We start from the raw sequence: 25,312 nt of genomic DNA on the forward strand, positions 1-25,312 counted from the left end.
AGAGTAGACAACTTCTAAAGGAGATCAACAGTCTCTCTCAGAGTAGACAACTTCTAAAGGGAGATCAACAGTCTCTCTCAGAGTAGACAACTTCTAAAGGAGATCAACAGTCTCTCTCAGAGTAGACAACTTCTAAAGGAGATCAACAGTCTCTCTCAGAGTAGACAACTTCTAAAGGAGATCAACAGTCTCTCTCAGAGTAGACAACTTCTAAAGGAGATCAACAGTCTCTCTCAGAGTAGACAACTTCTAAAGGAGATCAACAGTCTCTCTCAGAGTAGACAACTTCTAAAGGAGATCAACAGTCTCTCTCAGAGTAGACAACTTCTAAAGGAGATCAATAGCTGGGATATAAACCCAAACACTTGTTAAAGTTTAGACCTCCAGGAGTTCATGAGATCCTACTATGGGGAATGTTAAATAGTACTACTAACAATTATTATTATTATTATTATTATTATTATTATTATTATTATTATTATAAAACTTGTCCCTAACTGAGCTCCTACTATTGGAAATCACAAGCGGGATACTAGTTCGAAAAAAGACAAGAAGAAATCTAATTATAAAACTATAGACTAAAAAAAGAACTTCCTCTGAATGTCACAAATGATTAGGGGTTGCCCGTTTTTTCATGGCCTGCATGGCTCAAATCCTTTGCCTCTTTCATGCCCGGCGGGTTGTCTCTGGTTAACTCAGCAGCTCAGTGATCTGTGGCCAACCCCCGACCCCACCACCACCCACACTTCCTGTTAGGGAGAAACCTGATCACAGCAGCAGATGGCAGCTAGCTCACGCTGAGAGGATGAGATAAACAGTGTCATGGGGGGACAGGAAACTGGAGCTAGCCTGGAGCTATGCTATGCTAGTAGGCTACTCACTCTATTGTTATCTCTGGCTGGAACTTCCTGTTTAAACTAGTGAAGGGCTAGTCGTTAAAGACACTATGGAAGATTAGTTGCCAATGTTCACGTCACAGAGTTTTAGCTTGAATATTGGCCGTATTCACAGTGATATATGATATAACACCAATCAATTTATTGTCTGAAGACACCTTTCTGTCCAATTAGGACATTTCTGGACAATATTTCTGTCAGTTTAGGGGACCCCTTTTGGCTCCTCTTTAAGTCTAAAGACCCACCATCAAAACATAATGGTATTAATACAACGTGTACATGGACACACACCTACATGCTCTAGGAGTAAACACGATATATGCCATTTTTGATTATAGACAAATCAACATGATGATATAAAGGCATGTCTGGCTGTTCTATGTCTGGACCCTACTGAGAGTTCTACATGATCGTTGAGCTGTTACACCACCACCAACTTTAGTATGAAGACGCACTAAGAAAACCCATCTACCAAGACAGAAGAGCAGTGTTGTGGACACCACCTAACAGAAGTGTTGATCATATAGCAGCGATGCTACTGTATATGATAACCTATCACACTACAGAGGTCATGATAGGGCACTTAAACACTCTCCGTCCCGATATCCAAATACTAGCACACTTCTTAGTATGAAACAATGTATTGGGCAGTGGAGGCTGCTGAGGGGAGGACAGCTCATAATAATGGCTGGAACGGAGCGAATGGAATGACATCAACCACATGGAAACCATGGAAACCATGTTTGAAGTATTTGATACCATTCCACTGATTCTGCTCCAGCCATTACCACGTGCCAGTCCTCCCCAATTAAGGTGCCACCAACCTCCTGTGGTATTGGGCAGGTATTCTAAGTAGTGGGCTAGTATGGACATTGGAACATGGCCACAAACACGTTCTCCTTGCCACCATTTTGTCACTGGGTTATCGTCATCATGTCCTCAGAATGTGACATATGAATGTTGGAAGCGACACTTGACAGACAGAGAGTCATGTAGAGACAAATGGCAGAATCTCACAGCTGATGATATGACAGTTGATTGGCTTGGAGGAGATTGTGATTGATTGATGATTGGTTGATCACTTCAGTTCCTGTCAGTCACTCAGAAAGCGAGGACCCTGGCAAAAAATGTCCCGGACAAGGCGGCCCGAGGAGATTTTTGTTGGGCGGCGCTGGTGGGTCAGGGGGTGCTGGGCTGGGGAGGTGTGGAGGAGGAGGAGCGATCGCCCATGCACATAGGGGGTCAGAACAGAGGGGGTGGGCAGTGAGGGTTAGGAGGGACCTGGGTCGTGTTTAGTCAGGAGAGAATGTTTTGAAATGAAGTGAAACAGTGAGGTACTGTAACAGCTGAATGTGTTCAATAAGAAAACAGATTTTTGTTTTGCAATGCTGTACCCCACAGAACAAGACCCAGGACATTTTCAGCACTAGTCTCTTTCGACCACCAGCTTCAAGTCAGATAACATGTATTTTATAATTGTGTCATATTCTGATTAACAGGGGCAACTTGGTTGTCAAAATTCCTTTTAAATTAACGAGGAAGACCTCAGGATTTACATGACAAGTAAAATGTGCTTTCCTTGGTCTCATCAGATGATTCAATCTCTATTCCTAAACACAATAGCTAGAATATAGCCTATATTCTAAACACTAATCATGTAGTGCACTTATGCATGGTTCTATAGATGGCACCCAGTCCTCACTCCCCTCCTAACCTCCCCTTCTCAACACACATCCCCCATTCTCCATTCTCCCCACACCCACCTCACTGCAGTCCAGCACCACACCAAACCAGACCTGGGATCACAGTAGTTGTTTTCTTTCAAATACTTTCAGCGTTTGAGTGATCCTGCCTGGAGGGTTTTGCACTTTTAGTTCCATTGTGCGAGGCATGCTCAATCAAGCGCTGCTGAAGTATTTGGAAGAAAACAAATGTTATTTGAACCCAGGTCTGCACCAGGCCAGGCCAAAGCCACACCAGACCAAAGCCAGACCAGGCCAGGCCAAAGCCACACCAGACCAAAGCCACACCATCACCCTTCAGGTCCATTAACAGCATGACAGAGAGAGCAGAGCTGGAGCCAGTTGGTGTAGCTGCAGTATTCCATTCATATGATCCCATTAAAGAGCTAACAACAACAGACATTGTTCTTGTGAGGTCAGAACTTCTGAGAATCCTAACATTATTTACTATTCACGATCTAAAATGCTGGTACATTTTGAATAGGTTCCTAAATGGTAGTTAATAGGTTGCTAATTCAAAACTAACTTCATTCGTAGATCTGTCTTCAAACCCTTTGTCGTGCTCTTTCCAGAAAGAGGAATACTGCAGCTCGCCAAAACACGGAGACTGAAAAGGTCAATCACCACAGCATAATGGTGAGGTCAAACTCGTCACTACGGTGGGCACAAAACAAAATGGCCGCCATGTTGTTCCCCGAGCGGCCTAACCAGGCAAAGCACCTAGCAACCGCCCGGCGACCAACACAGAGAGAGAGAGAAGCACGTGGACACACCACCAGCTCAATGGAAGACCAACAAACAAACATACAAACATACAAATAAAACTAGATTCAGTCGATAATGGCGGAACAAGGAAACCCAACAGCAACAAAATCCACAAACAAAAAAAACAAAAAAGTTAAAAGCGTACAACGGAAATAAATGAAGGAGAACGGAAGCAATGGCAGACCACCGAAAGCACCGGAGAGCTGAGAAGATGGACTAGTTTTTGGGAAGAGCAGATGTACATACCTCCTGGGGAAAGACAACAGCCAAAATCATGGGAACAAACAAACAAACGAGGAAGAAAAAGAATACAAAAATCAAATTAAATTAAAAAAAATCATAGCACCACTTCTTTCTCATCTGATTGGAGGAGTGGCTCAATGCACTGGTTTACAATGTTGGCACTCAGAGGAACAAGCCTTCAAAAACGCATTTTGATATTTAGTAAATTCATCAAGTTACACATTGTTATATTATCAGATTTGATGAAGACGTATCAGTCTCAGAGCCTTATTTAGATTCTGATTATTATAGGCTCTCAATATAAGGCTCTGGGGTAAGTGGAGTTATTCTGGAGTACATTTATAACCACCAGAGGGGGCTTCTGCTCACCCCAAATCATTTCAGTTCAATGCATTGTTACACTGGTGCCAACTTCTGTAAAGCAACACATTGCACAGCACCTCCTCTAGGGTCCCAGTCCTTTCAGGCCAATTATTTAACCTTTCACCCAAATTAGTAGCACCTGAATGTCAATATTCCAAGTTATGTATCACTGGAGTGTGATTGTAGACTTCTTCGTTTTACTGGAAGGGTGGTAAAGACTCACACTGATTTGGGGTTTCAATTTAGGTTCAGGGTCCTGTTCATTAGGCACCAAACGGGAGAAAATGGAACGAAACAGGGAGGCACTACCTACTGGACTTGTCCAATAAGAAACGCTAATTTTAATTTTCCATTGTGGCTAATGAACATGGCCCAGATTATTGTGAATTTATATCAGAGTCATTGTGAATCCATCCAAACAGAGACAGTGTAAGATCCACTGGGAAAACAGACGGGATGGAGAGTTAGGAAGTCCGTACGTCTCTGTTAGATCACAGGACATAATGTGGTTCTCTTTGCTGGAAGACTGATCATTGGGAAGTCCTGGAAGAGTAATTGTAACATTAGAGGGGAAGGAAGCATAGTAGTGTGTTCACAGGTTTATCCTCCACTGTACAGGTTGTCTCTCTATGTCCAGAATGTGCAGCTATCTGTCTGTCTGCCTGTGTATCATGTGTAGGTATGAGTGTGTGTATGTGTGCATCTATGCGTGAGTGAGTGTATGAATATGCCTAGTCGTGCATTACTGAAAGCCCTCCACATGTGGTCGTCTGATCTCAAGGCCTCATCCATAATGCATTGGGGTGGGCAGAGGCCCCTCAAATACTGTATATGGATTGAACATACACACACTCAGACACACACTCAGACACACAGGCAGTCTGATCGAGATGGGCTCATTGGTCAGTCTGTAGGCCTCTGTTTCACTCTGATAGAATCGATCACACCTTCCCCACCATCATAGACTGTGATAAACACAGTCATCGATGGGCACAGTAATATTGGTGAGGATTGGAGAGGATACAGGCCTTTGGGATTTCTAACTGTACAACAGTTATTTCAAGATTATTTCAATGCTTCGTTCTGCGTTCTGAAGGTTATTTCAGCGTCTAGTCCTGCTCACCCAGTTTAAGCAGCCAGCCTTCCCGGTCTGGGTTAAAGAAGGTGTGTGTGAGATCGTTCCCGTCGTCCTCAGGGATTTTGAAGGGCTCGTTCTTGATGCTGTCATACAGGTTCTGTGGGAGGTGAGAGAAACACTAAGACTTGAGTACAGATATATATAGAGAGGGGGTTGAAGAGGAAGGTAGAGGACCCCTGGGGCAGGGGGGTCTGATGGGATCAGGAGTGAGATGGAGGGATGGAGAGCGATGAAGAGACAGATGGAGGGATGGAGAGACAGATGGAGGGATGGAGAGAGATGGAGGGATGGAGAGAGATGGAGGGATGGAGAGAGATGGAGGGATGGAGAGAGATGGAGAGGTCTTGTTGATGCCTCTGTTCACACACCCTGAGCAGGTCCTCTGGAAGGTCTCCTCCATCGTTGATTCCTCTGTTCATGGAGATGAAGCGCTCCACTGCCGGCTTGTCCTTCACGTTGGGGTTGTGGAGGCTGGTGTTCAGCATGATGATGGCAAACGACAGGATGTAACAGGTGTCTGGAGAAAAACACACACACACACACAGACACAAGCATTCAGGAACGCACAGAGGCACACACACAGACACATTTGCAAATTGGGACCCCAACATTGTCATACAGATAGATACATGGACACAGTCCCAGAAACAGAAAGTACTGTCTCCACTACAACCCAACAGTGTTATTGGAAACCTGAATATAGGAGTGGATTTATATTGACAGTCCCAGCTCCAACACCTCTGAGTTTTTCACCACACAGCCGACACACAATTTATACTGGTGTGATTGATGGTCAGCTGCGTTGCTTGCAAATATAAAGTGATACCACGTCGGGAGACAACTTCTGACAAGATTCTCCGGGACAATAGCATAGAAAATGTAAATTACTGGAGCTGAAAGAATTGCTCTTTGGGGACTAGATTCAGATAGATAGATAGAGACCTCGTTAAGGAAGAGAGTGAGGTGGACAGGCATGAAAGAGTGTGTTGGTCGCTAAGTGTGTGTGTGTGTGTGTGTGTGTGTGTGTGTGTGTGTGTCGCTCAGTGTGTGTGGTGTGTGTGTCCATGTGTACATGCAGGTGCGTGCAGAAAGACAATGTGGTCAGAGGCTGGCTGACACAGCAGCAGCACTTTCCATTATCTGGCCTGTTTGACTCAGAGAGAGAAGGCCATGAATTATTCACATCCGTCTGCATCCATGTTCCAGGCAGCCTGTTTGCCACGGACATTCTGTCCCCGTGAACACACCAGACACCCTTCCAGTAAACACTTCACCATGCCTGGGTTCCCTATTTACACTGAACAAAAATATAAACGCAACATGCAACAATTCCAAAGATTTTGCTGAGTTACAGTTCATATAAGGAAATCAGTCAATTGAAATGAATTCATTAGGCCCTAATCTATGGATTTCACATGACTAGGCAGGGGTGTAGCCATGGGTGGGCCTGGGAGGGCATAGGCCCACCCACTTGGGAGCCAGGCCCAGCCAATCAGAATTAGTTTTTCCCCACAAAAGGGCTTTAATACAGACAGAAATACTCTTCAGTACCCTTCAGCCTGTGTAATGATCATGCTGTTTAATCAGCTTCTTGATATGCCACACCTGTCAGGTGGATGGATTATCTTGACAAAGGAAATTTGAGAGAAATACGCTTTTTGTGCGTATGGAACATTTCGGGGATTGTTTATTTCAGCTCATAAAACATGGGATCAACACTTTACATGTTGCGTTTATATTTTTGTTCAGTATATATATATATTTTTTTACAAATACTTTGAGCGTTTGCTCTAGCCTGCCTGAAGTGCCAGATGGGCGAGTTTTGTAGTATTGGGACTGTTCTATTGGTCCATTAAGCCAAGCAAGCTCAATCAAGCGCAGATTAAGTATTTGAAATGATTTTGAATAGTATTTGAACACAAGTCTGCACGTCACCATGCCTGCTAAATACAGCAGGAATAATACTGCTAGAATGGCATTCACATCCTATTGTACCTGCACACTGGAGAATAACATCTTCCTCTTTGAAAAGTGCATCAGTGAACACAGACTTGTTGGAGTGGGATACCCTATAACAGGGGTATACAGTAACTTCAGATCAAAAATTCATACTGTATATCCATTCACCACTTCACCCTCAGTAGACACTTCAAATGGTACCCTTGAATCTCCCATCACCATGACAGGCGGTAACCCTAGCTCTAACAATGCTTTAGTGTCAATCGTGTTGACTCTTCACTACATGCCTGGTACTGAGGTCCAAGCCTGTGTTCCTACCTGTGGACTGGAAGACACCAGGGTTGCACTGGCAGTATCTCTGGGCGAAAGCCTCCATCATGCGGTCGATCTTCTGGGCCTCGCCAGGCAGCCGGAAGCTCCACAGGAACTGTCTGTCAGGGGAGGAGAAAGAGCGCTCAGTCAGCAATACCATCTATTAACTACTAACTTTGTCTAAATACCAAATGGCACCCTATTTTCTACGTAGTGCACTACTTTTGACCAGTAGGTTGATACACATATCTAGATGACTGAAGGCCTTTGTTAACTACTGATGAGGGTGTGAAAGTGGGACCATTGTTTCTCATGTAAAGTAAGTAAGCCTTGTCTGAGCCAGAACGGCTCCTGTTTGCTTTATCTAACTTAGTGAAATGCACTGACTGTAAGTCGCTCTGGTTAAGAGTGTCTCCTAAATAACCAACATGTAAACGGTCAAAAGTAGTGCACTCTATAGGGAATTAGGGTGCCAGTTGGGACAAATCCTAACTTGTTGTATCCATACTATATTAGCCCTGCAGTTCTCTTCTGTCTTGGTAGATGGGTTTTCTTAGTGCGTCTTCATACTAACATTGGTGGTGGTGTAACAGCTCAACTACTATCTAATAACTATTCTGTGAAGTGCTGTGTTACAGTATGTTATGGCTGGTACAAGTGTGTAAGGAAGTAAGTAGCCTTCCACGAGCCGTGGCTAATGCTAGATGGAACAGCTAATAGGAGCAGGAGTCTATCTCATGTTTCTGTAGACTGAAGCAGGTGTACAGGTACACCCCTTGGATGGGAGGCTAGTCTATCTACCTCTTGTTTCTGTAGTGAGGCAGCTTGATGTACAGGTACACCCCCTGGACAGGAGGCTAGTCTATCTACTTCCTGTTTCTGTAGTGAGGCAGCTTGATGTACAGGTACACCCCCTGGATAGGAGGCTAGTCTATCTACCTCCTGTTTCTGTAGTGAGGCAGCTTGATGTACAGGTACACCCCCTGGACAGGAGGCTAGTCTATCTACTTCCTGTTTCTGTAGTGAGGCAGCTTGATGTACAGGTACACCCCCTGGACAGGAGGCTAGTCTATCGCAGGGCCTTACAAGTGTGTGCTATGTTGTATTGTGAATATTGTCATTCATAAAAAAACATTTTGTCCCTATAAGAGCTGTGCCCGTGTGAGATGATTTAATGGAAGAGAGAGATAAACTGGTTTGGCAGTGACAAAATCACCCAAATATCTAATGATTAACAGCAACGTTAGGTAACTACAGGACAATGCTGTATCAGGAGGATAAAGATAACGTTAGGTAACTACAGGACAATGCTGTATCGGGAGGATAAAGATAACGTTAGGTAACTACAGGACAATGCTGTATCGGGGATAAGAGGATAAAGATAACGTTAGGTAACTACAGGACAATGCTGTATCAGGAGGATAAAGATAACGTTAGGTAACTACAGGACAATGCTGTATCAGGAGGATAAAGATAACGTTAGGTAACTACAGGACAATGCTGTATCAGGAGGATAAAGATAACGTTAGGTAACTACAGGACAATGCTATATCAGGAGGAATAGAACTACAGGACAATGCTATATCAGGAGGATAAAGATAACGTTAGGTAACTACAGGACAATGCTATATCAGGAAGAGGTTGTGATAGAAGCCTGTGCTTTGGCTCTCTGGAGAGTCAGAGACGTTTGGAGTGTGTGGGTGTGTGTCTCATAAGTACCCATAGGGGCCTGATGATTTGTAGGATATAAAGCCCCACTGGGAGGCTCTTACCTCAGGGCCTGGACCAGGTTCAGGTCGGTGAATTCATGGAGCTCCACAAAGTCATGGAGGACCTGGAGGTTGAACTCATCTCTATAAGGAAAATAATATAATATGTTTAGTAATGATTTTCTGAAATCATCGCTAAATTATTTGAGTGTAGAGCCAGAGACCCAAAAAATTTTAGACACACAGCCAGACACTCAAACGCACGTACACACACATGCATGCATGCGCGCGCACATACACACACAACACACACACACACACACACAATCAATAAAAAACTGGGGGAGGGGGCACACACAAGGTGACACCTCTATCATGACATCACTCTTCTTGACATCTGTGGCCTTTGGAGTTAATGATATCTCCCCTAAGATAGGTCATGGGAGGCCGGCCTCCTGTCGATCTCTGACAGGGTCAAAGCCAATCCCAAACTCTGCCCAGGGGATTCCTGACCAATCAGGGAGAGCACACACACAGTTTGCCCCTCCCCCACCGGAATCAGAAATCTCTTGATACCAATTGGACAGAGCATCCATGACGAGATATGGATGATGTTCATTAGCTACAGAATGTAAGAAAACGGACTGAAACAGAGAGGGACTCCCTGAAATGGGTCCTTTATGAAACTCTCATTTACCTTTTCCGTTGCAAACCATTTTAAAACATTGCTCTAATGAACACAACTCAGCTCTCCATTTCCTGGTCTGGCTTCGTCAACTAGCCGACCACACCCAGGCTGTAGCACTATAAGGCAGGCAATGCTCCCTGGGTAATATATACACACTGTCCAGCCATTGGGTGTTGCCTGTTATGTGGCTTTGAATTAATATAAAATATGGTATCTCTTCAGGAGAGACTCTACTTTTTAAAACAAATTCTGCTTCTGCCAACATTCCAGGATTTTTAGGTACTTAATAACATGATTTAGAATGGATGAAGTGGAAATCAAAGACAGATGGACTGTGAAGGAATCGACGCCTCTGTTTTGAGGTCTGAGGGCCTAGATGTGGATCTAATAAAGGGCGTTGGGCGAAAGGGCGTTGGGGTAAAGGGCGTTGGGGGAAAGGGCGTTGGGGGAAAGGGTGTGTGCCTGACCTGACCGAGGAAATGGTGCACTAGGGAAAGTATGTGATCTGGAAATGGGACATTTACATTTTAGTCATTTAGCAGACGCTCTTAGCGACTTACAGTAGTGAGTGCATACATTTTTTTCATCTTTGACAGGAAAGTAGTGACGTCCTTCTGAACTACACAGAAACACACACACACACACAGAAACACACACAAACAGACACGACAAACACACACCCCTCCCATAAAGAGAAGTGGCCGTCACTGCTCTCCCCACTGACCTCTCCCCAAGGTAGTCTCCGATGGCAGTCTTGTTTAGCCCCTCCCCCTTGTACAGGAACTGGGCGATGTCATCACTAGTGTGCTTCAGCAGGTCGTTCTCGATCAGGAACTTAATCCCCTGAGAAAATACAACATACATCCCGTGTCAGACCCTCGTTACAACGAGGGCGTTCCAGGCCGTATTGTTTGTAGCCGTGCAGCGCATATCAAAAGATTGCAATCATTTTGCAGCGAAATCGGGGGTAACCCCAACCGGGACTCAAACATGGGTACGATCCATACCATAATGTCAAGAGGATGGAACCTCCTAGTTAATGAGGTTGCTAGGCGTTTGGTTAAGGTCGCTACAATAGATATTGTGGTTCCTGAAACGTCAAACACTTCTCTACACGTTGTCAGATCTGAGAGTTGGCGCAGTGGGACTGCAAAAAACCCACAACCTGGAACAGCACAAGTATATCAAACCCACAGGACACCTTCAGAATGTCTATTTCCCTCAAATTCAACTCTGAACCTGGAAGCCAGTTCCACTGCTTTGTTTCATTGCTCTCTAACCAGGGACTGATTTAGACCTGGGACATAATGATCAAGTAGAACAGAGAAGCAACAGGCTCCGGACCTCGTAGGGCAAGCCTTGAATACCCCTGGGCTTGGATTCCCAAAAGCATCATAGCACTAAGACCATCTTTCGTGCATTTAGTTTCAATGGAATGAAGAAGATCTTAGTGCTACGATGCTTTTGGGAAACCCTGGTCTATTTAATACTCACCTTTTTAGGGTCCATGTTGAATTTCTTTCGGCCCATGGCCACTTGTTTATTCCTCTGCATGTTTTTCCTGCAACATCAAATCAAATATCATCAAATCAAATTGTATTTGTCACATGCGCCGAATACAACAGGTGTAGACCTTATCGTGAAATGCTAACTTACGAGCCCTTAACAAACAATGCAGAGTAAGAAAATATTTGCTAAATAAACTAAAGTAAAAATAAAAAAAAGTTACACAATCAAATAACAATACGGAGGCTGTATACAGGGGGTACCGGTACCGAGTCAATGTGAGGGGGTACAGGTTAGTCGAGGTAATTGAGGTCATATGTGTCACGTCTCCTCCCGTTGCTCCCCTCCGGCGCTCTGATTCGCCGGTCTACTGAGCCACCGGTCTGAGCACACCACCTCGGCTACACCGGAATCACCTCCAGCGTACCTGCACCTCATCATCTCATCACCACCCCTTCAGGTCGTTTACTCTATCTTTGTTATTTCTCTTGATCATTGTTAAGTAAACCTTGACCTTACACGTCACAATATGTACACGTAGGTAGGGGTATGCATTGATAATACACAGAGAGTAGCAGCAGCGTAAAAAAGGGGGTAAATGCAAATAGTCTAGGTAGCCATTTGATTAACATGAAATGAATTAGAGATACATTATTATTGATACATCAAACATACAATATCCCCCATTTGTGATGCTGTAAGGGCTGGTTTCCTGGATACTGATTAAGCCTAGTCCTGCACTTCAAAGCACTTTCAATGGAGATTTTCCATTGAGCATGCTTTTCAGTCCAGCACTAGGCTTAATCAGGGTCCGGGAAACTGGCCCCAAGAATAAGTGTTTGTGTGATGCCATGTAAATATAAACTTTGTCCAAAGAGAGAAAAAGTATATTGGAATTTAGCCTTTCATTTCAAATCGATTTGCTCATCTCACATTGGGTCAATATTATATATTCCTTCACTTATTCATTAAAATAATACTTTCAGGAATTGAACATTTGTCATCAGCTTGGCAGTTAAAATTGCTCCAATGGGCCACTGACGACAACATTCATGATGAAATTGTGACTCAAGAATAAGCATGATGGGAAAAGCATTTTTCAAGCCTGGAGTGTCAAGAAGTCAAAGAAACAAAACAACAGTTTCACCACCTTATTGTCTTTGACACATGGATTGGTAAAGACTCAGATGACTCAGAAAGCTCTTTATACAATTTAGTAAATGGCCAGAGCAAACGAAAGTGCATGTCTGAAAACATACTTTAGGAGGTGGGTGGTGGAATGGAATGGGATCCCCCTCAACTTGAGTACCCCACGGCCCACACTCCAAAGTACCCTTCACTTCTTCCTTCCCTAGGGACCCTCCATTGTCTGCTCTACCCAAACACCTCTGCATTATTGAATAGCCCCCCCATCACGGTGGGTGTGGCTGATGAAACACTTAAAAGCACTAGTCAATGTGTGTGTGTTTGTGGGGGTGTGATTGTATGTGTGTGTGTGTGAGCAAGCGTGTGTGTACGAGTACGTGCATGTGTGTGCGTGGTGTTTTGGGGAGGGGAAGAGGGTTGGTACTATCTGGACATTTGGGTATAAATATTTAACCACAGTCATTTGTTAAGTTAATGGAATACAAACAACAAAGCAATTTGGACTGTAAGAGATAGGAGATGGTAAGGAACCCTGAAGAACCCTAAGGAACCCTGAAGAACCCTAAAAAACCATAAGGAACCCTGAAGAACCCTAAGGAACCCTGATTTTATACTGTTACACACTCACCTCTCCTCAGTGGAACCCAGATTCTCAATCTCACTGGTCACTTCTGCTATCTCATTCTTCAGACGCTGGAAATTAGAGAGAGGAGAGGGTTAGGACCAAACACACACCGAGATAGACACACACACACACACACACTAGAGCATTACACTCAGTCTGAGGTCCCAGGACAGGTTGTGAGGTTCCAGAACATTCTATTTTCTCCTCCAGACACATGAGTACCCACCGTCTGTGCCCACTGTCTGTGCCCACTGCTGCCACCATGCAGTCTCCCCATAACCGTAACCAACACTGACACTAACCACTCCAATCTAATATCAACCGGATGTATATGTGCACTGCAGCAGGTCTCTCTTTCTCCCCAAACACTTTCTTCTTTACAAATCACATTAAAGGGAGGAACATTGGTGAATGACTTCCATACAAATGGAGTAGGGAGCATAAAATGTGATTATTTTGGGGTTGTGTTTGGGAGATTAATGGAGTTATTGCCGATTATGCCTTTTCTGACAGCTCTGTGAGTCCAGTTCCAGAGAGGGAGGGAGGAGGGAGGGAGGGAGGGAGGGAGGGAGGGAGGGTGGTATGGTGAAGGGCCAGACGGGCATTCACCAGTCAGGGCCCTGTACGAGGGTGAAACAGGATGGAGACTGGAGGGGGAAACTACATCATGACGGCATGGACACACACACAGCTAATAAAGAGAGGGTGTCAGATCTCTTGTCCTCCTGTGTTTGTCCGTCACAGTCAGCCAGGCCAGGGGATACTAGAGTGTCACAAGGGCCACAGGGCCACAGCAGGGGCCAATCACCTGGCCCGGGGCCATGGTTGCTGTCCTGTCCATGTCCCTCATGTTGACCATTTAACTACATGGATGTTACTGAGAATGACCGGGGTCACCGGACACGCCACAGAGGTCACCAGTGCTTTATATTGCTAGACTCAGAGACTGAGGGAATGCCATCCGTATATGTCTATGCTGTGTGGTAAGATAGATGATACAGTATATATACAGTTGAAGTCGGAAGTTTACATACACCTTAGCCAAATACATTTAAACTCAGTTTTTCACAATTCCTGACATTTAATCCTAGTAAGAATTCACTGTCTTAGGTCAGTTAGGATCACCACTTTATTTTAAGAATGTAAAATGTCAGAATAATAGAATTATTTATTTCAGCTTTTATTTCTTTCATCACATTCCTAGTGGGTCAGAAGTTTACATACACTCAATTAGTATTTGGTAGCATTGCCTTTAAATTGTTTAACTTGGGTCAAACGTTTCGGGTAGCCTTCCACAAGCTTCCCACAATAAGTTCCTCCTGACAGAGCTGGTGTAACCGAGTCAGGTTTGTAGACCTCCTTGCTCGCACACGCTTTTTCAGTACTGCCCACACATTTTCTATAGGATTGAGGTTAGGGCTTTGTGATGGCCACTCCAGTACCTTGACTTTGTTGTCCTTCAGCCATTTTGCCACAACTTTGGAAGTATGCTTGATGTCATTGTCCATTAGGAAGACCCATTTGCGACCAAGCTTTAACTTCCTGACTGATGTCTTGAGATGTTGCTTCAATATATCCACATAATTTCCCTTCCTCATGATGCCATCTATTTTGTGAGGTGCACCAGTCCCTCCTGCAGCAAAGCACCCCCACAGCATGATGCTGCCACCCCTGTGCTTCACGGTTGGGATGGTGTTCTTCGGCTTGAAAGCTACCCCCTTTTTCCTCCAAACATAACAATGGTCATTATGGCCAAACAGTTCTATTTTTGTTTCATCAGACTAGAGGACATTTCTCCAAAAAGTACGATCTTTGTCCCCATGTGCAGTTGCAAACCGTAGTCTGGCTTTTTTATGGCGGTTTTGGAGCAGTGGCTTCTTCCTTGCTGAACAGCCTTTCAGGTTATGTCGATATAAGACTAGTTTTACTATGGATATAGATATTTTTGTACCTGTTTCCTCCAGCATCTTCACAAGGTCCTTTGCTGTTGTTCTGGGATTGATTTGCACTTTTCGCACTAAAGTACATTCATCTCTAGGAGACAAAACGCGTCTCCTTCCTGAGCGGTATGACAGCTGCGTTTCCCATGGTGTTTATACTTGCGTACTATTGTTTGTACAGATGAACGTGGTACCTTCAGGCGTTTGGAAATTGCTCCCAAGGATGAACCAGACTTGTGGAGGTCTACAATTTTTTTTCTGAGGTCTTGGCTGATTTCTTTTGATTTTCCCATGATGTCAAGCAAAGAGGCACTGAGTTTGAAGGTAGGCCTTGAAATACAACAACAGGTACACCTCCAATTGACTCAAATGATGTCAATTAGCCTATCAGAAGCTTCTAAAGCCATGACATCATTTTCTGGAATTGTCCAAGCTGTTTAAAGGCACAGTCAACTTAGTGTATGTAAACTTCTGACCCACTGGAATCTGTAAACAATTGTTGGAAAAATTACTTGTGTCATGCACAAAGTAGATGTCCTAACTGACTTGCCAAAACTATAGTTTGTTAACAAGAAATTTGTGGAGTGGTTGAAAAACGATTTTTAATGACTCCAACCTAAGTGTATGTACATTTCCGACTTTAACTGTGTGTATATATATATATATATATATATGGAGAGAGAGAGAGAGAGAGAGAGGGAGAGGGAGAGAGAGAGAGAGAGAGAGAGAGAGAGAGAGAGAGAGAGAGAGAGAGAGAGAGGGAGAGAGAGAGAGAGAGAGAGAGAGAGAGAGAGAGAGAGAGAGAGAGAGAGAGAGGGAGAGAGAGAGAGAGAGAGAGAGAGAGAGAGAGAGAGAGAGAGAGAGAAGAGAGAGAGGGAGAGAGCTGCTAATTCTTTAGGGACCAAAGCAGAGAAAACAACAGACTAAAAAAAGGACTACCTGGAATTTTTCGATGTCCGTTGCAAAACATTTTGCGACATTGTGCCCTAATGATTACGACCTATATCTTGCTGCTATTTTGACCAGGGCCCATACTCATAAAGAATCTCAGAGTACTGTAGTAGTGACGATAAAGGATCAGTTTTGCGCTTCAGATCATAATGAATAAGATTAAATGGACAGCGGGACCTTGGAGTGTATTCATAAAACTTATCAGAGAAGGAGTACTGATCTAGGATCTGTTTTGCCTTTTAGATCAAGATTACATGGACTGGAGAGACCTGATCCTAGATCCGCACTCCTACACTGAGATGTTTTATGAATACGGGCCCTGATCCTAGATCAGAACTCCTACTCTGAGATGTTTTATGAATACGGGCCCTGATCCTAGATCAGAACTCCTACTCTGAGATGTTTTATGAATACGGGCCCTGATCCTAGATCAGAACTCCTACTCTGAGATGTTTTATGAATACGGGCCCTGATCCTAGATCAGCACTCCTACTCTGAGATGTTTTATGAATACGGCCCATGTCTCTCTTGTGAAAGACATTAGATCTCAGTAAGACGAGCCTGGATAAATAACGGTAAATGAAAGGACAAATGAGATACCATGGAGAGGCAACGTTAACTTGTAGCGCAAGAAACATGTATTAATGAACCTCTCTGCCTTGATATGAGCTTCACTGACTGACACACTAGATGAGGGTTGGATGAAGGACACGGCTTGTCTCATGGGAACTTAGCTAACCCCATTCTGTCTGGGTGTGTGAGGAGTGACACCAAATGAAATGATCTAGTCATTTTACAGCTCTTAACACTCTTCCAAGACCCGGGTTCAAATAGTATTTGTCTTTCAAATTCCTTGCTCAATCAAACACTCCTAGTATTTGAAAGAAAACAAATGCAATTTGACCCAGGTCTGACTTGTCTTGCCCTATTCTCCTACAGTTAGTCCCCCTACTGCTCACACTGCCACTCAACAACTACACAGTACACAAACAACTAGCTAGGCTCCATCTCAAGATAGTCAGTTTACTAAAAGGGGGTCCTGCACTTTGTGGGGGGAAATGCCACACATTCTTCATGGGCCATAATATTTGGAGGATATAGTCAGTCTCTTTGCAGAAAGGGGCAGCTGGAGGATTAAGGCAGGGGTAGAGCTAAATGGCAGGTGAAGTCAATATTTAATCAAAAAGCAGAGGAGAGGACAGAGATAGCCTGCGGAGGGCAGACAAACGTCTGGGGCCTGGTGGGTCAACAGGACAAGTGTTGAGAAGCCTCCACCCTACACCACCAAGACCTCCACCCTACACCCCATACCCTGAAACACCTGCCCTCACCTAATCCACCCCTCCAAAGCAGGGCTGCGTTCAGCAGGGCACAACGTTGTGGAACTTTCAGATATAAATATTATGATGTAGAACAACCATGCCTCTCTGACTAGAGAATGTGATATTTTTCACATTACAGGGGTGGAGCACTGGGGGTGCTAATTTAAAAGGTTTGGAAGGGGAAGAAAAATCCTACTAACAAGCTTCTCCTGTACTGTAGACAAACTAAGGATCTCCTGTACTGTAGACACACTAAGGCTCTCCTGTACTGTAGACACACTAAGGATCTCCTGTACTGTAGACACACTAAGGCTCTCCTGTACTGTAGACACACTAAGGATCTCCTGTACTGTAGACACACTAAGGATCTCCTGTACTGTAGAACACTAAGGATCTCCTGTACTGTAGACACACTAAGGATCTCCTGTACTGTGACACTAAGGATCTCCTGTACTGTAGACACACTAAGGATCTCCTGTACTGTAGACACTAAGGATCTCCTGTACTGTAGACACACTAAGGATCTCCTGTACTGTAGACACACTAAGGATCTCCTGTACTGTAGACACACTAAGGATCTCCTGTACTGTAGACACACTAAGGATCTCCTGTACTGTAGACACACTAAGGATCTCCTGTACTGTAGACACACTAAGGATCTCCTGTACTGTAGACACACTAAGGATCTCCTGTACTGTAGACACACTAAGGATCTCCTGTACTGTAGACACACTAAGGATCTCCTGTACTGTAGACACACTAAGGATCTCCTGTACTGTAGACACACTAAGGATCTCCTGTACTGTAGACACACTAAGGATCTCCTGTACTGTAGACACACTAAGGATCTCCTGTACTGTAGACACACTAAGGATCTCCCTGTACTGTAGACACACTAAGGATCTCCTGTACTGTGGACACACTAAGGATCTCCTGTACTGTAGACACACTAAGGATCTCCTGTACTGTAGACACAACTAAGGATCTCCTGTACTGTAGACACACTGAGGATCTACTGTACTGTAGACACACTAAGGATCTCCTGTACTGTAGACACACTAACGATCTCCTGTACTGTAGACACACTAAGGATCTCCTGTACTGTAGACACACTAAGGATCTCCTGTACTGTGGACACACTAAGGATCTCCTGTACTGTAGACACACTAAGGATCTCCTGTACTGTAGACACACTAAGGATCTCCTGTACTGTAGACACACTAAGGATCTCTGTACTGTAGACACACTAAGGATCTCCTGTACTGTAGACACACTAAGGATCTCCTGTACTGTAGACACACTAAGGATCTCCTGTACTGTAGACACACTAAGGATCTCCTGTACTGTAGACACACTAAGGATCTCCTGTACTGTAGACACACTAAGGATCTCCTGTACTGTAGACACAACTAATGATCTCCTGTACTGTAGACACACTGAGGATCTACTGTACTGTAGACACACTAAGGATCTCCTGTACTGTAGACACACTAAGGATCTACTGTACTGTAGACAAACTAAGGATCTACTGTACTGTAGACAAACTAAGGATCTCCTGTACTGTAGACTCAATAAGGATCTCCTGTACTGTAGACACACTAAGGATCTCCTGTACTGTAGACACACTAAGGATCTGCTGTACTGTAGACACACTAAGGATCTCCTGTACTGTAGACACATTAAGGATCTCCTGTACTGTAGACACACTAAGGATCTCCTGTACTGTAGACACATTAAGGATCTCCTGTACTGTAGACACACTAAGGATCTCCTGTACTGTAGACACATTAAGGATCTACTGTACTGTAGACAAACTAAGGATCTACTGTACTGTAGACTCAATAAGGATCTCCTGTACTGTAGACACACTAAGGATCTCCTGTACTGTAGACTCAATAAGGATCTCCTGTACTGTAGACACATTAAGGATCTACTGTACTGTAGACAAACTAAGGATCTCCTGTACTGTAGACACACTAAGGATCTCCTGTACTGTAGACACACTAAGGATCTCCTGTACTGTAGACCCACTAAGGATCTACTGTACTGTAGACACACTAAGGATCTACTGTACTGTAGACTCAATAAGGATCTACTGTACTGTAGACACACTAAGGATCTCCTGTACTGTAGACACACTAAGGATCTACTGTACTGTAGACTCAATAAGGATCTCCTGTACTGTAGACTCAATGAGGATCTCCTGTACTGTAGACACACTAAGGATCTCCTGTACTGTAGACACATTAAGGATCTACTGTACTGTAGACAAACTAAGGATCTACTGTACTGTAGACACACTAAGGATCTCCTGTACTGTAGACACACTAAGGATCTCCTGTACTGTAGACACACTAAGGATCTCCTGTACTGTAGACACACTAAGGATCTCCTGTACTGTAGACACACTAAGGATCTCCTGTACTGTAGACACACTAAGGATCTACTGTACTGTAGACACACTAAGGATCTACTGTACTGTAGACACACTAAGGATATCCTGTACTGTAGACACACTAAGGATCTCCTGTACTGTAGACACACTGAGGATCTCCTGTACTGTAGACACACTAAGGATCTCCTGTACTGTAGACTCAATAAGGATCTACTGTACTGTAGACACACTAAGGATCTCCTGTACTGTAGACCCACTAAGGATCTCTGTACTGTAGACACATTAAGGATCTACTGTACTGTAGACTCAATAAGGATCTCCTGTACTGTAGACACACTAAGGATCTCCTGTACTGTAGACTCAATGAGGATCTCCTGTACTGTAGACAAAATAAGGATCTACTGTACTGTAGACAAACTAAGGATCTACTGTACTGTAGACACACTAAGGATCTCCTGTACTGTAGACACACTAAGGATCTACTGTACTGTAGACAAACCTAAGGATCTACTGTACTGTAGACACACTAAGGATCTCCTGTACTGTAGACACACTAAGGATCTCCTGTACTGTAGACACACTAAGGATCTCCTGTACTGTAGACACACTAAGGATCTACTGTACTGTAGACACACTAAGGATATCATGTACTGTAGACTCAATAAGGATCTCCATGTACTGTAGACACACTAAGGATCTCCTGTACTGTGACACACTAAGGATCTCCTGTACTGTAGACACATTAAGGATCTACTGTACTGTAGACAAACTAAGGATCTACTGTACTGTAGACACACTAAGGATCTCCTGTACTGTAGACACACTAAGGATCTACTGTACTGTAGACACACTAAGGATATCCTGTACTGTAGACACACTGAGGATCTACTGTACTGTAGACACACTAAGGATCTCCTGTACTGTAGACTCAATAAGGATCTACTGTACTGTAGACACACTAAGGATCTCCTGTACTGTAGACCCACTAAGGATCTCCTGTACTGTAGACACACTAAGGATATCCTGTACTGTAGACACACTAAGGATCTCCTGTACTGTAGACACACTAAGGATCTCCTGTACTGTAGACACACTAAGGATCTCCTGTACTGTAGACACACTAAGGATCTCCTGTACTGTAGACACACTAAGGATATACTGTACTGTAGACAAACTAAGGATCTCCTGTACTGTAGACTCAATAAGGATCTCCTGTACTGTAGACACACTAAGGATCTCCTGTACTGTAGACTCAATAAGGATCTACTGTACTGTAGACACATTAAGGATCTACTGTACTGTAGACAAACTAAGGATCTCCTGTACTGTAGACTCAATAAGGATCTCCTGTACTGTAGACACACTAAGGATATCCTGTACTGTAGACTCAATAAGGATCTCCTGTACTGTAGACACACTAAGGATCTCCTGTACTGTAGACACACTAAGGATCTCCTGTACTGTAGACTCAATAAGGATCTCCTGTACTGTAGACACATTAAGGATCTACTGTACTGTAGACAAACTAAGGATCTCCTGTACTGTAGACTCAATAAGGATCTCCTGTACTGTAGACACACTAAGGATCTCCTGTACTGTAGACACACTAAGGATCTCCTGTACTGTAGACCCACTAAGGATCTACTGTACTGTAGACACACTAAGGATCTCCTGTACTGTAGACCCACTAAGGATCTCCTGTACTGTAGACCCACTAAGGATCTCCTGTACTGTAGACCCACTAAGGATCTCCTGTACTGTAGACACACTAAGGATCTCCTGTACTGTAGACACACTAAGGATCTCCTGTACTGTAGACACACTAAGGATCTCCTGTACTGTAGACACACTAAGGATCTACTGTACTGTAGACACACTAAGGATCTACTGTACTGTAGACACACTAAGGATATCCTGTACTGTAGACACACTAAGGATCTCCTGTACTGTAGACACACTGAGGATCTCCTGTACTGTAGACACACTAAGGATCTCCTGTACTGTAGACTCAATAAGGATCTACTGTACTGTAGACACACTAAGGATCTCCTGTACTGTAGACCCACTAAGGATCTCCTGTACTGTAGACACATTAAGGATCTACTGTACTGTAGACTCAATAAGGATCTCCTGTACTGTAGACACACTAAGGATCTCCTGTACTGTAGACTCAATGAGGATCTCCTGTACTGTAGACAAAATAAGGATCTACTGTACTGTAGACAAACTAAGGATCTACTGTACTGTAGACACACTAAGGATCTCCTGTACTGTAGACACACTAAGGATCTACTGTACTGTAGACAAACTAAGGATCTACTGTACTGTAGACACACTAAGGATCTCCTGTACTGTAGACACACTAAGGATCTCCTGTACTGTAGACACACTAAGGATCTCCTGTACTGTAGACACACTAAGGATCTACTGTACTGTAGACACACTAAGGATATCATGTACTGTAGACTCAATAAGGATCTCCTGTACTGTAGACACACTAAGGATCTCCTGTACTGTAGACACACTAAGGATCTCCTGTACTGTAGACACATTAAGGATCTACTGTACTGTAGACAAACTAAGGATCTACTGTACTGTAGACACACTAAGGATCTCCTGTACTGTAGACACACTAAGGATCTACTGTACTGTAGACACACTAAGGATATCCTGTACTGTAGACACACTGAGGATCTACTGTACTGTAGACACACTAAGGATCTCCTGTACTGTAGACTCAATAAGGATCTACTGTACTGTAGACACACACTAAGGATCTCCTGTACTGTAAGACCCACTAAGGATCTCCTGTACTGTAGACACACTAAGGATCTCCTGTACTGTAGACACACTAAGGATCTCCTGTACTGTAGACACACTAAGGATCTCCTGTACTGTAGACACACTAAGGATCTCCTGTACTGTAGACACACTAAGGATCTCCTGTACTGTAGACACACTAAGGATATACTGTACTGTAGACAAACTAAGGATCTCCTGTACTGTAGACTCAATAAGGATCTCCTGTACTGTAGACACACTAAGGATCTCCTGTACTGTAGACTCAATAAGGATCTACTGTACTGTAGACACATTAAGGATCTACTGTACTGTAGACAAACTAAGGATCTCCTGTACTGTAGACTCAATAAGGATCTCCTGTACTGTAGACACACTAAGGATATCCTGTACTGTAGACTCAATAAGGATCTCCTGTACTGTAGACACACTAAGGATCTCCTGTACTGTAGACACACTAAGGATCTCCTGTACTGTAGACTCAATAAGGATCTCCTGTACTGTAGACACATTAAGGATCTACTGTACTGTAGACAAACTAAGGATCTCCTGTACTGTAGACTCAATAAGGATCTCCTGTACTGTAGACACACTAAGGATCTCCTGTACTGTAGACACACTAAGGATCTCCTGTACTGTAGACCCACTAAGGATCTACTGTACTGTAGACACACTAAGGATCTCCTGTACTGTAGACCCACTAAGGATCTCCTGTACTGTAGACACACTAAGGATCTCCTGTACTGTAGACCCACTAAGGATCTCCTGTACTGTAGACACACTAAGGATCTCCTGTACTGTAGACACACTAAGGATCTCCTGTACTGTAGACACACTAAGGATCTCCTGTACTGTAGACACACTAAGGATCTACTTGTCAATGTGTGTTTGGAACACATTATGATACTGGGAGATGCTTTGATACTGATGTAACCCTCACTACATCTTAACACACACACACACACACACTATCTCCCCCCCACCACCACCACCACACACACCTCTCTCCTACTCTCCTACTCTCCCCACACACACACACCGTACCTGAATGTCTTCCAGCAGTTCTTGCTTGCGCCGGCGGATGTTTTCCAGTTCATGCTGCTCCTCAGGGGTGAGGTCGTCTGGCACTGTGGGGACAGAGAGAGATAGAGAGGTTAGGTTTGGGTTATCCCAAAATACTCACAGAACACACCTTCCTTGACCCTATGGTTCTCACTGTATCCTACCTGTTCCCTTAGGCTGGTAACAACTATCCTATCAAAACGTGATAGAAGGCTCTGAGTCGGGTGTGGGAGAGGTAGAGAGAGAGACAGAGAGAGAGAGAGGAAGAGAGAGGCTGAGAGAGACCGAGAGAGAGAAAGAGAGAGACAGAGAGAGGAAGAGAGAGACAGAGAGAGAGGAAGAGAGCAACAGAGAGAGGAAGAGAGAGGCTGAGAGAGACCGAGAGAGAGGAAGAGAGAGGCTGAGAGAGAGGAAGAGAGAGGAAGAGAGGCTGAGAGAGAGGAAGAGAGAGGAAGAGAGAGAGGAAGAGAGAGACAGAGAGAGAGGAAGAGAGAGGCTGAGAGAGGAAGAGAGCGAGAGAGAGGCTGAGAGAGAGTAAGAGAGGCTGAGAGAGAGTAAGAGAGAGTAAGAGAGGCTGAGAGAGAGGAAGAGAGAGACGGAAGAGAGAGACAGAGAGAGAGGAAGAGAGAGACAGAGAGAGAGGAAGAGAGAGACAGAGAGAGAGGAGGAGAGACAGAGAGAGAGGAGGAGAGACAGAGAGAGAGACAGAGAGAGAGGAAGAGAGAGACAGAGAGAGAGGAAGAGAGAGACAGAGAGAGAGGAAGAGAAAGACAGAGAGAGAGGAAGAGAAAGACAGAGAGAGGAAGAGAGAGACCACAGCACCATCAGCCACATCTATCATAACTAAATCTAATCAAAACAGGAACATTTTACATTTAGCTAGAAATTCAAAAGGAAATGATCTCAACAGAGAAAAATGTCCTCCTGTGTGCTACCTATATCCCCCCACTAGAATCCCCATACTTTAATGAAGACAGCTTATCCATCCTGGAGGGGGAAATCAATAATTTCCAGACCCAGGGACATGTACTAGTCTGTGGTGACCTAAATGCCAGAACTGGACAAGAACCTGACACCCTCAGCACACAGGGGGACAAACACCTACCTGGAGGTGACAGCATTCCCTCCCCCATATGCCGCCCTAGGCACAACTACGACAACATAACCTACAAAAACGGGTCACAACTCCTGCAGCTCTGTCTCACACTGGGTATGTACATAGTCAATGGTAGGCTTCGAGGGGACTCCTATGGTAGGTACACCTATAGCTCATCTCTTGGCAGTAGTACTGTAGACTACTTTATCACTGACCTCAACCCAGAGTCTCTCAGAGCGTTCACAGTCAGCCCACTGACACCCCTATCAGACCACAGCAAAATCACAGTCTACTCAATCATGAGGCATCAAAGCCAAAGGAACAGAATAATATTAAGAAATGCTATAGATGGAAGGAAAGTAGTGTTGAAACCTACAAAAAGACAATTAGGCGACAAGAAATTCAATCCCTTTTAGACAACTTCCTGGACAAAACGTTCCACTGTAATAGTGAAGGTGTAAACTTGGCAGTAGAAGACCTAAACAGTATATTTGACCCCTCAGCTTCCCTATCAAATCTAAAAATATCTAACAGAAAACCGAAGAAAAGTAACAACAGTGACAAATGGTTTGATGAAGAATGCAAAAACCTAAGAAAGAAATTGAGAAACCTATCCAACCAAAAACATAGAGACCCAGAAAACCTGAGCCTACGC

The 25,312-nt window shown here is 44.0% G+C and overlaps 1 protein-coding gene across 4 annotated transcripts in view; it reads right to left on the bottom strand.

Moving 5' to 3' along the window:
• LOC121551200 (cytohesin-1) overlaps positions 1-25,312 on the bottom strand; it is a 105,526-nt gene that overhangs the window by 7,150 nt on the left and 73,064 nt on the right. For all 4 annotated transcript variants that reach the window (XM_045212738.1, XM_041863746.2, XM_045212737.1 and 1 more), the window contains exons 2-9: positions 23,544-23,626; positions 13,096-13,160; positions 11,310-11,376; positions 10,540-10,658; positions 9,191-9,271; positions 7,425-7,537; positions 5,516-5,664; positions 5,133-5,244 (exon numbers count right to left, since the gene is read on the bottom strand). In XM_045212738.1, the coding sequence (XP_045068673.1) occupies positions 5,133-5,244; positions 5,516-5,664; positions 7,425-7,537; positions 9,191-9,271; positions 10,540-10,658; positions 11,310-11,376; positions 13,096-13,160; positions 23,544-23,626 (789 nt within the window). The remainder of the gene's footprint in view (positions 1-5,132; positions 5,245-5,515; positions 5,665-7,424; positions 7,538-9,190; positions 9,272-10,539; positions 10,659-11,309; positions 11,377-13,095; positions 13,161-23,543; positions 23,627-25,312) is intronic.

Source organism: Coregonus clupeaformis, unplaced genomic scaffold (genome assembly GCF_020615455.1).
Source record: "Coregonus clupeaformis isolate EN_2021a unplaced genomic scaffold, ASM2061545v1 scaf0047, whole genome shotgun sequence".
Classification (NCBI taxonomy): Eukaryota; Metazoa; Chordata; class Actinopteri; order Salmoniformes; family Salmonidae; genus Coregonus; species Coregonus clupeaformis.